The sequence below is a fragment of the Hippichthys cyanospilos genome, chromosome 3 (genome assembly GCF_059441005.1).
Source record: "Hippichthys cyanospilos isolate Australia breed blue-spotted pipefish chromosome 3, RoL_Hcya_1.0, whole genome shotgun sequence".
In the NCBI taxonomy this organism is placed as follows: domain Eukaryota; kingdom Metazoa; phylum Chordata; class Actinopteri; order Syngnathiformes; family Syngnathidae; genus Hippichthys; species Hippichthys cyanospilos.
In genome coordinates, this window is record NC_142371.1 from 7963416 (window position 1) to 7975878 (window position 12463).

Sequence of the window (12463 nt, forward strand, 5' to 3'; positions counted from 1 at the left end):
AGGATTTTAAAGTTTTATTATTTTAATTTGAAAGGTTTAACTCATGTTGCTGTCGGATAAAGAGGAAAACAACAGTTGAGATAAAAAAAAAGCCGCTACACTCGCCGTCATTCGGCAACATTCGCCCCTTCAGTGGGATAGGGGCTTTACCATAAAATGATGTTTCTCTCACATGCTTGCATGAGGACAGATGAATTAAAAACATGAAATGATCTTAAATCTGAATGATTTGGTTATTGTAAAAGAAAAAAAAAGAATTTTCTTGCAAAAATGAACATTTTGACAGTTCATTGAACATTTTTGAAGGTATACCTTTAGTCCAAAGTCACCAGCAAAATGGCCCAAAATTTTGTTACCATTTTATCCAATGGTAATGCCCAAAAATCTCAATGCTCCTTCTCATTCATATCAAATGTATAGTGCAGTAGTATTATAATGCTCTGTCTAGCTAAGTTAGGCCTCAACATATTTTTTTAATTGATTTTTTTTTTTTCCCAACACGTTTGGCTCGGATATTGGTCATTTTGGCATACACTGTCTCCACTTGGGCAAACCTTATGGAATAATGATTGGTTTCATCAATGACAATGAGGCCAGGCTTTGGATCAAGCCGCCTCGCTACTATTGGCTGTTCTCCGTTGCCCCTCCTCCTTCTGAGCGAGCCTTCTGTTCTCTTGATGCTCCTTCACCTTTAATAATAAGGACCGAAACCCGGCTCCTAGCACCAAGAGCAGAGAGGGCGCAAGACAGGCTGGTACAGCTGAGCTGAACCGGTGACAAGCCGCAGTCTACGTTCACTATAGAAACAAGCCCAGACAACAGGAGAAGACCGGGCCCGTGCCGAAATCAAAAACGACAAAAGGCGAGAAGAAAGGAGAGAATTGGATCACTTTATAGCCACTCTGGCAGCAGCCCTTCTGCCACGCTCCTTCATGCTGCTGCGGGAGCGTATGACAACCGGCGCGTAAAGTTGCTGAGCTTGAGCCGCTTCCCTTGTTGTGGAGGATCGATCTGTTTCAGTTTGGATTTCAGACCCCATCACAGCGTCTTTGTCTGTGGATGAGCAATGCCTGTTGGATGGTAACATTTCCTGCGGAGTGTTGCAGCAAGGAGACGGCAGTGTGCCACATGCGCCCGGAAGATATGGATTCGCTTTCACTATAGCAAAGAGTTACGCGGTTTTTCCAAATATTCATTGTTCGTCTTTGGACTGTTTACTAATTTAAAAAAAAAACTGTATTATCATTTAACAGAGAAGTGGGATTTTTTTTAGACTGTTGTGGAGTTACAATCATGAACTTTGTTTTTAGTTTGGTACAAATTCTCTTGGCAGCGGTTCTTCACCTATCCACTGTAAAGGTGAGTTTCACACAAATCAGTTCCTCTAACCTTAATTGACTAATAATCACTTTATTACCTACTGGCAACGTCTCAACCTAACTGACATATGTTGCGAGAAGTCTCAAGGAAGTTAAACATATTTATTTGAAATTGTTATGTGTGGGTGTTTCCAGTTCGCCAATGAAAAACGTGATTACATTTGTAACTTCGGTTGCTCAATGGAAACTGACATTTAGCTTACATATAACGTCACCAGGATGGCTTGTGTGCCCCGTCACCGGCGAAATGCGTAGGCTACTTCATTATGCAAGGCTTGCTACAGCATGTCACTTTACGTTTTACACACTCGAGGGAGTAAAAAAGGTTCATTGTATTAACGCGTGTGCGATTGTACAGCAGAAATTATTAAAGTAATCCCAAGTGCAGCAGATCGCCATCTTGTTCAAGGAATCGACTGGAAATTCACCTTGCATATGTTTATTTAGTTCTGGTTGGAAACCGGAGCACTGCCGACCAGCTCACGCAGGCTAGGGAGACCATACAAAGAGGGAGGGCAACAAGACCCCCACCCCCTTAGCCACCCCACCCCTCAAGTCAGGTGTCAAAGGCGGCCTATGCTGGAAACGAAACATTCATACAACCGCATCACGACACATTAGCGTAATTCGCATCTAATTAAAAAAAAAAAAGAACCCGATCAACGAAGAAATGCAAATCATCTGCCTTATAACAAATGGCAGTGGACCTACATGATGTGATCGGTTCTCTTAGCTATTCGGCCCAATAGTTCATTCAGTCCCGATCTATTTTTCCCCTCACGGTGACAACTAAAGGTTCGGTTCCTCGTAGACGGCTTCCCCGCAGGATGCCCACCTTCTTCGCACCACGTTTCTCACACAGAATTTCTCACGCAATACCTTCGGCCAATTGCAGCAGCCACATGAGGTAAACGCATGATGCAGCATATCGTCACGTCACTTTTTGTCACCATCATGAAAGGCATGCAGGAACTCTGCAAGCAAACACAAACATAATAGAGAATAATGTCTACAAGAAAAAAAAAAACTTTTATTGTTTGACAACGTGACATTTGAATGCGACTGTTATTATGCGCTGCATTTATTAATACGGAATCGATGCCGATTATGAAACTATGTACTGATTTAACGAAAATGACACGCAGGTACTCTTGTGCATCTCTTGCAGACTGCCAGTATTAACAAGGGGGCGGATAAGAGTAAGAATGAAGGTGAGTGTTCCGTTTCTTCTTAAAAACGAGTCAGTTCTTTCATCTGCGATAAGGCTAGAAGATGAATATAGGGCCACCTAGCGGCTGCACGTAAATGTGTATCCGCCACACACAGTATATTGAATATATGTTTCCTATATATTATACATATGTGAGTGTGTGTGTGTGTGTGTGTGTAATGCTGTCTTTTAATTGTGGATACAGTAGTTCCTCTTTTTTTGTCTGAGAAGACAGTAAATGTCCCCAGCTTGACTAAAGGGCTGACTTGGGACTTTGGAGTCCCAATAAAAGAGATGCTGGTTACACTGCCGGTATTTTTAAAATAATTGCGATTAGGAGGAAGTTTGTATGGCTTCGTTCGAGCGAGTGTGTTGCAGCAGCCGCCCAGTCAATACATCTGCAGTCAGCCTTGGTTCAGTGTCGTATGCTTGTTTGTTTGACAGTGACACTGTTGTGCTTAGGCCAAGGTTGGACCCTTTCAGTGGTGAGGGGTGTAGACCGCGATTGGCTGCAGCAGACATCATCTCCGAGCACAGGGTCGTGTGATAGTGTCAGTTTGTGAAGTTCAAGAGCACGCAGGTGGCTGACTTCCTGGTCCTCTTCAAACACTATCAGACCACCTGTCAGATTGACGAGAACAACCGCTGGTTTTTAGCAGTATGGCTTTGGTGCTGGGGAACATGCATTGAGCTGATTGGAGTCATCATTACCGGGTCATTGCGATCGGCCTTTTGAAGTAATTCAAAGGTTGTGTTAGATCCAATGGCATAGTCAGCCAGTTTTAGTGCATTCTTCAGTTAGGATCTTATGGGATCATGTAAGTGTCATGAACATAAAATAAAAAATGATTAGCTTATTGCCATTCATTAAGTCACACTAGGCTTATAGGGTCAAATGTCAGAGATGACCCCTGGCGCCACAGTGCTGGAGGTGAGTCTACTCTGCTTAACCAGGGGCCACCAGTTTGCAGAGGGTCATTGAGGGCTTCGTCTGATGCACTGCTGGGTGGATTATTCTCAGCTGCACAGGGAGTGGAAAAACAGAGAGCTAGACTGAGTCAATCTTCCTAATATTGACTTAACATTTAACTCAACTAGGGTTGCACCGATACCCAGTCCAGTCAGTGCCAATACAGTTCAGTACGCTGTACTTATAGAATGCTCTGATACTACACAACGATACCACATGACTAGCTTGACCCATGCACTCCAAATTAGCCGTGTGGAGATACTTTTAAGGACACAGATGACAACAATTATAATAGATGGCTGTAAATTATGTAGTCCTGTAGTACTTCCTACTAAATTTATTTTGAAGTTAACAAAGGGGAAATGTGGCATCCTTTGTTTATATCTGACACACTCTCCCTTCTTCGCGTATCGGCTTCATGTATGGTACTGTCTTCACATTGTGACCTTAAGTGCTCAGACTGACGCCATCAGCTCGACTTTATTCATAGATCATCATCATTTAAATGACAACCTCAACTGTAACACAAAATAAAACATAAACTATAGATTAATATATAAAGTTAATTAACAGATGTAAAATGTCATCAGCCATGGTATTGAAAATCGATTTCTCCTTTTTTCAGTTATCCAACTCACAGATGTCATCATGAAGAGTCGATGCCAGCCCAGAGAAATGCTTGTGGACATCTCCCAGGAGTATCCGGAGGACACAGAACATACATACATACCTTCCTGTGTAGTCCTCACTCGGTGCGGAGGCTGCTGCAATGATGAAGCGATGGAGTGTGTGCCGTCTGAAACCCGCAACGTTACGCTGCAAGTGAGTTGAGGGGGGACACCCCTAAACTGTCTGTTTGGTGGATGACACAGATGGAAATCAGTTGTTTAAACAACAATAATTTTATACACAGGACATGAATAACACCGGTGTGCCTCTTTGATTTTCTACTGAAATTAAAGTACTGGTTTTCTAGCTCCGACTGCCCTTTTGTCAAATTTTAGAAGCCTCTGTGGCCCTGAAGTCCCAAAATTTGTCCACCCCTAATTATAGACAAAAAATTGAAACAAACAACATCAGTGGCAGAGCTATGGCATATAGCAAGCATGCAGGCTGTTCAAACCCCAAATTTCAGGGCTTGTTTTTATTTTTTATTTTTTTCCATCCCCCTGCACCTGTGTCATTCCAGGTCTGACTGTTTGTTATCCACATGCGGTCAAATGCAATACGATGATATTCGAATAACAGTTAAACCCAGTGCTACTCATCAGTGAGGAGGAAAGACACATGTCAAGGCTAGTCATTTAGCCCTGGAAATAGATAATAAAATGCTCTACAATAACTCAGTTTTCCTATAAACTTTGAATCCTAATGGAACCCTGAAGGGCCCACGCACCACACGTTGAGCACCATGTGAATGTAGAATTAATTTTAGATACAACAGCTTTGATGGATAGTTTTAGCTAATTTTATATGAAAAAAAAATTGTACAGCCATCTGCATATTTTTTCAAAACTACATCTTTTCAGGGAAGAGAAAGTGAAGCAGCAAGACATCTATGGCATTTCAAACATGCTATTTATTTCACCGTGATGTTTACAACCATGTCCATGTGGTCGAAACCTCTTCTGGTCACTAAACACGCTTGCACTTTGGCATGTGTGTTGCTTGAAGAAGCAGAGGAAAACACAATTGCACAAATGTTCACGTCTTCAAGTCTTTCGATTAGGGAGTGGCGAGGGCTTTGAGTTTACAAAATTGTCCCAAATAAGCAGCAAACTTGTGAGTCTGGTCCAGATGATATAATGAACCAGAGCATTTTTTTTTCAATGTCCTGTGTTCCTTCTAGGTAATGCGTGTCAGATCAATGGTCACGCAACATAAAATTCAGTTGAGCTTCACAGAGCATCAAAAGTGTGACTGCAGGTGAGAGAGCCTACATATTCATTTTATTGCCATACACCATGAGAGCAAAGATCTCAATCACAATTGTTCATATTTTTCAGACTAAAGCCTGAAGTTCAAGCAAAGAAAGAATAGTAAGTACAATATATTGGTTCTTCTTGCTTTGTTTTTCTCTATTCTGAAAGTGTTTATTTGAGTTTGGGTGGGATTTTTTTCATAGACTTTCTTACAAATTTTTCCCCATGTGTCATATAGTTGGCAAAATACAAATTAATGGCGCTTGTCTAGTGTTGCCATAATACAGCAAAATAATGGGAACTATTCCCATTTAAACCAAATGTTTAATTGTAATAGACATTAAATGCCCACTTACTAGGTTCAAGACCAGAATGCCATCAGACCACCAGTGTGCTGTGATGGAAATGTCTCTTAATTTTTCTGGAGGTTTAAAATTTACCAAAAGTATTTATTTACTAGTTACGTATGCATCTTTGATCATCCATGCTAGAGACAGCGAGTAAAATGAAATAATTCTCATTAGCAATCTTATTGGCAGCAGGTGGGGTATTTTTGTGTATCCACCTGTTGCCATTCAAACATTTTGTGTTCAATTAAACAGATTTTACACTGCTGTCACTAGATTTATGAGTGAATTGAAACAAGATCAGCATTACTTTAGTATTCATATTTTTGTTGAGTGGTGTGTTTGTGAGGTATTTTTTAAATGGCAAATGACCCAATAAACATTTGGAAGCATTGCAGTAGTTTGTTTGTCTAGTTTTGTCAGCGGACACATTTGGGACATATTTTGGTTGACCAAAAAGTGACGTGTCCAGTCTTAGTGCTACAATTTAGGAATTCCAGCAGATACAACCCAGGCCAAGTATGCACTTGAATTGTTTCGTGTTAAAAGTTAGGGATGGGCACTTGACTAAATCTCCTTGATCGGTTGTTCTGAACTAGTTTTTTTTCTGTGGCACTGTTATTTTAGGCAGATCAAAGCTCGAACGTTTTGCATGGATTTCTTAAGATCGTTCATTTTTCATTTTTCCTCATTTGCCTCATTTGCAATTACACATTTAATCTTGGTCTATATTATAGACCAACACTTATCACCAGACTGTCATTTGGCGCTTTTTATGGCAACGTTAGTTCCATGGGCTTGCTCTAGCAGCGGCAAGTGACAGAGGCACAGGGTGCAGACTGGAGACCACCCGCTGCTGTCTGCGTGATGAGTCCAGTTGCACAAATCTACCCCTTCGACTACCTCCCCGGGCTAATTGTAGCAACAGGTGTCAGGCACTTAACCTATTTTTATTTTTAGTGGTGCAAATAGAGGATGAAAAGAGTGATGAGTGAAGACCCTGTCTGTTAAATCGGATGACACAAAGCACCGCGTCTTTAGGTCACTGCCATCATCGCCTCCCCATATTATTTTATTTACAGAATACAGTACAACAAACTGACGGGTAACTTATTTTGAAATGAAAAAAATCAGGAATAATAATTTGTAAAACCACTCTTCAAATGCCTGTAATAAGGGGTTCGGTAACAAAAAGAAGGGCAATATCACATTGTCATTAGTTATTGCATATGACAGTTTGAAATATCAGTACAGATTCTAACAGCCATCATGGAAGTTGATATGCCTGATTTCCTTTTGCGGGCCACATAAAATGATGACGTGGGCCTGATCTGACCCCCAGGCCCTGGGTTTAACACCTGTGCAGTGTCATTCATATCTCACTTCCTTACTGAAGATGACAAAGCAGAAAAGCAAGATATCTCATCTGCATGGTTTGTACAGTTCATAGAAATGGTGAATACGCAATAGGTCAAGCTAAATATAAAACTCCACGTCTCACAGTCAAACTCACAACTCCATGCAGACACACTTATTAATACAGCGGCATAAATGTAAGTAGGTCAGGTTTTAAAGTAGATAAGGGCAGCGTGCGACCGCTGATTTGTACGACACCATCATGAAAGTTGACAGCACTTGGAAGCCAAGGAGCGATGAGATCTGATGACTAAAATCAAATCCTTTTGTTGTGAGGCTGAAATGGCCGAAGCTTTGCCCTGCCGTGCTTTAGGGTAGCCTGCCTCTGAGCGCGGTCAGCTTTTCTGACGTGGCCGCACTGTAAAGAGGATGCTCTCATTCACTCTTGGTCTAAGGGACAAAGTGAATGTCCTGTTTCACCCCCATTGTTCAGATCGATATCCCACCCTGCTAATGAAGAAACGAGATGAGAACGCAGATGCAGTACTGATTGATGAGTGTCCTCTTGAATGTATTGATTTTGTGCTGCACAGACCTGCCGGGGATCGCTTTCAAATTCATATTTGCCTTTGATTTCACTTCCACGCTGAAAGAAAATTAATATCTTATGTCACCTGGTCTGTTTTGTCCTGCCCTGATAATTGTTTGCAACTCTCTGGGTGCATCTTATCTTCTGTCATGTCTCCTTTCGTCTCCAATGATAGTTGGCAACAGTCAAGCGTTACATGAATATAAGTAAGACATGTGGTGGGGTTTTGTAGCCTTGAGGTTTTGCAGATAAGCCGAATGCTATGGGTTATTAAGCATCTGTTTTCAGACAGACGTTTGTGAAGGTGATAGAGAATTGATCACGATGCCTGGATGTGAGACAAAGCATTCCTCTTTACAGTGGTACTACATCCACCAAACAAACCCAATATATCAAGTTAGTTCCTTGTTTTGTCTCAATTGTGGCCTTGCATCTTTGGCGAGCACTTTAACAGATACAGAGACGACTTCAATGTCTAGTTCAGCCTAATTAGCAGTCTAATGCACGTCAGTTATGATGGATGATCCTTTTGTTTTCATTGGATGTTCTGTATGTTATGTGACTCGTTCTAAGACTAGCATGGTAGTTATGCTCAAGCCTAAGTATTTATAAGTGTTCTTTAACCGAGCAAAAACTACATCTATTGTTGTTGTTTTTGTCTAAATACTCATTAAGGCGGTACAATTGTCCATTTCTATCCGAACGTCAAAATATTCAACGGCTGCAGCCGTAGTGATTTTACTCAAATGCAAGTCATGACCATGAACTAGTGCCACTCCTGGAGGAGAATATACAAAGGTCTTGTTATACAGGGGCCAAAGGGCACAAGGATCCCAGAGTTGCTGGATTAGTCAAACTGCTGAGATGTCAAATCTGAGCCACAAATCTTGTGTGTGCATACATTTTCCTCACTCAACAATCTTGATTAATGAGACAGTGAAGGGCTGGGGTGGGGATGTGAGAAAAGAAAGAATTAGGGATTTTGCATGAGTGTCTGTCTGTCCTTTCTGCAAAATTCGCTCTGTAGCTTAGAACTCTCTCTTTCTCTTTTGTCTCTCCTTTTTGCTTCCCTTGCAGCCACTGTGCGCCTTGTTCAGAGAGAAGAAAACGCTTGTTTGTGCAGGACCCTCTCACCTGTAAATGCTCCTGCAAATTCACACAATTAGACTGCAAGTCCAGGCAGCTTGAATTAAACGAAAGAACTTGCAGGTTTGTTTACCATGCGTACGATAAACAACGTGCTTTGAAAAAAAATATATATATAACCTGGCTACTTATCTCTTCACCCACTGCGATGCTTAAGCATGCCTCTCCCCTGCTTTTTGATGTGTTGTATTTGTTGAATGTTGCAGTTTCTTTCTTACCAAAGCTTGTAGTGCAGAGGTCACATTGTCTTCTCAAATGCTATCATGACTTCAGTAATCATCGGAAGTAATATTTGTTGTGGTCATTAATTGTGATGTCATCCTAATTCAAAGGTCAATGTTAGATCCAATTGGGTGCTCGAGACTGCTTGGTTTCACACGTACAAGATATTATTCATCACAATTTTTGAAAAGAATAAATACATAAATAGGTTTTTGTTTTAGAATAATTCTTCAGATTTAGCATCTGTATTCATGGATATTTGAATTTCTAATCATAATTATGCATGCATGAGATAAAATTTAAAAAAAGGATTTTTACAGGAGTGTTCCAGCTTTTGCAAGCTTTTATGTTTGAAGGGTTATATATTGATGAGAATGAAAACAATATTTGCCATGTGCACGGCCACTAGTAAATGATCTCGTACTGAAGTAATACCAAGAGCATTATTTCTAGACAGAAAATACTAATCTGAATGTCACATTGTCATGCACACTCAATCAATCAATTTTTAGGACAGATAATGAAGGTGTTTTAAATATCTGAGACTTTGAGAGCTATTTTCAAGAAATTGCATTTTGGCTTAACAACTTCTTTGTCATATAAACAACCAAAAAACCCAAACTGCATTCATTTTTTCAGTTTATACACTTAAAAAGATAAAGGGGTGAGCTCAAAATTTCAAGGAAACAAACTGAGAAAATTCTAATTTGGGAAGCTCAAAAAAATTTAACAATACTTTTAAGTTTTACAAATATGAAAAGTGGCTTTACTGTACATATTTTCAACAAATAAATTAGAGCTTACAGACCACGTTCTCCTCCATGTTAAAGATGCGTTAAAAAAAACTTGCTTGCTTAATTTTGGTCAGTAGCCTTGTTGCCATAAGACTCAACAATGTTAATGTTAAAGTTGCGCCAACTTAAATTTGTGTTTTAGCCCCAAAAAGCACAAGTTGTGTTTTTTACAGCATAGTTAATGACAGCAAAACCTAATCACTGCTAAATATAATTCACCACAAACACGCGCTTTTTGTGTACAACAGCCACCGTGCTTGCGTTATTTTACATCTACTCATGTTTCATCCATGAATCAATATAATGTAGATGAGTTTAGGTAGACTCATCCTTGTGCACCCTCTCACCTAAAAAGACCGGCAGCCTGAAGTTAACAAGGCTAAATGACCTCCTCTGACCCGTTCACTTATATGACCTCTGGGCCCCCCACACTGGGCCCCCCACACTGATCTGGTTTTAGACAGCCACATACGTCTGCGACATGATTCTAATAGGCCGCGTCCTCTTCAGGACATGGTGTTGCCGGCCTTTTGATCCAATTCTAGCCTCAGCTGCAAACCCATCTTTGTCCAATTGAAATCAACGTGATCATTTTATATGAAGGTTTAAATGAAGAGGCAGAAACGCACACAAGCTACACTACTACCCCCCCTCATGCTCCCATCTTTTTTTTTTTTTTTTTTCTGTCTTTGCCCTTGTCTCAAAATCTGTTCATTTGCATGCACCACGCAAGCTTATGCACTGTTCTCTTGGACTCCACCGTTAACCAGATTTCTGTCTGTTGTCCGGCAGATGTGACAAACTGAGGAGATGAGACCAGGAGGTGCAGACTACACTGTTATGAAGGAATTGTTTTTGGCACAGCACTTTGAAATCTGAGGATGCATTCCCCGCAAGGACACTCATGGACAATGCAAGACAGGACGTTCTGCATTCTGATCTTGCCACCGTCTCTTTTCCACCTAACGCTATTATTATATATTTGTGCATATACTCAAAGTACAGTACATCGACAGTATGTATTGCTGCTACTATTTAAAACGAATGCGCTGTCGGCGTGTGAATGGGAAATGTGACAGAGCTCCTGGGTAAAATTGGGGAAAAGATATTTTATTTTATGTAAGACTTCACTGGATGCTGGTCTGCTGTGGATATGAACCTGAAACACGTCTGGCTTTCTGGAAAACTCGGTGACCACACTATCATCCGTTGATGCAACAAAAGCCGAACTTGCCTGAAAGGCCCCCGACGGGGGGAACTGGATTCGAATAATTACGACGGGGACACCTGCGGCACTTGAACTCTATGGCAGGTTCCAGAACTTGTTCTCCTCCGTGACACAATTAGACATTTTGTCTGTACTGTAGGAAGCAGCGACAATGTGAGAATACCACAACATAATATGACACAACTGCTGACACAGGTTACGTGCTGTGGTGACGAATAATGTGACCTCCTACCCAAAAAGAAGTGGAGTGAGGGCGGCAAATACCCAAAAAAAGGTTTGCCGAGTGAGAATGTGGACTATGACAAGCTACGCTAGTTTGAAAGTCAAAGTTTTGCCAGGGTTTTAACGGTATTGAACCTGTCCGGTTCTGCCTCCATCACACAACTTTTTCGGGTCGGAAAAGATATTTTTATTGACATGCACAGATTATTATTTGTATTTTTATTTAGATTTTGTGTTAAATTCACAAATTCTGTTGAGACCATGCTAAAGGGATATTAATGTAGGTATATATGACAAAGGGTAGTGACTAGATGAGCTGGTAATAGGTCAGTCTAGAATCCCCTAACATTGCTGTTTTTTTGTTTAACGGCTTTGTCTGTGTTCCAAAGAAATAGTCACGACTCCGCAGCGGAGCGAGTTATTCTCAAATGTCTGCATATACTTACTGGATATCCCTTTTTCAAATAGACTTCATTTAATTTATAGAATGTGTTCAGTATTCTGTATTTTAATATTTATATGAATTGTTACAGTAATTTTAGTTTTTCTTCTCCTTTCAATTTATCTTGAGGTTGAACATGTGTGACTCTGGATGCTTGTGAGGCGGGGAGGACTGAAAACAAAGCTTTGACATTCCCGATTTTAAACTAAAGCTATGTTACTCACCAGCCGAATGGGGGGGGGGGGGGGGGGGGGGGGCGTGAAGTTTCCGGGGGAGGGGGGTGGGTTGAGGGGGTCGTAATGGGCATTTGACCGATGGAAACCCCAGTCACAAGTATGTGCGTATGATGCACCAGCACAGGTGCTTTTCATTTTGGACTCGGGGCTTGGGCAATGGACATGTGCTTTTGCACTTGCTTGCCCGCAGACACGTCATATGCAGGACTGAAGGAGTCTAGTTGCTGCTGCTGCTGCTCAGCTCGGACCTAATCATGTGAAGATTTCTGTCTGGAGGGCTCTAGTCTAAGGGTGGTTGGCCTCTCTGACAAGCACAAGTGACACTCAAGTATTTTCTTTAAGCGGGAAGGCAGTCACAAGTAGATGTAAACTTTGCATTATAACTGTTACCATATGAGAT

General features: G+C 41.1%; 1 protein-coding gene across 1 annotated transcript; it reads left to right on the forward strand.

The window, feature by feature from the left end:
- The first annotated feature begins 717 nt into the window (after positions 1 to 717).
- On the forward strand, positions 718 to 12051 carry vegfaa (vascular endothelial growth factor Aa). Its single transcript, XM_088410430.1, has 7 exons — positions 718 to 1359; positions 2548 to 2590; positions 4185 to 4381; positions 5409 to 5485; positions 5566 to 5598; positions 8851 to 8982; positions 10728 to 12051. The coding sequence occupies exons 1-7, from the start codon at positions 1294 to 1296 to the stop codon at positions 10747 to 10749; spliced, it is 570 nt and encodes a 189-aa protein (XP_088266556.1). The 5' UTR covers positions 718 to 1293; the 3' UTR covers positions 10750 to 12051.
- Positions 12052 to 12463: the final 412 nt, after the last annotated feature.

Excerpts from the sequence above, each read along its gene's own strand:
- vegfaa (XM_088410430.1), top strand. The coding sequence starts at position 1,294 with ATGAACTTTGTTTTTAGTTTGGTACAAATTCTCTTGGCAGCGGTTCTT. Across the intron at positions 5,486-5,565 it reads CATCAAAAGTGTGACTGCAG|ACTAAAGCCTGAAGTTCAAG; the intron begins GTGAGAGAGCCT and ends CATATTTTTCAG. Across the intron at positions 8,983-10,727 it reads TTAAACGAAAGAACTTGCAG|ATGTGACAAACTGAGGAGAT; the intron begins GTTTGTTTACCA and ends GTTGTCCGGCAG.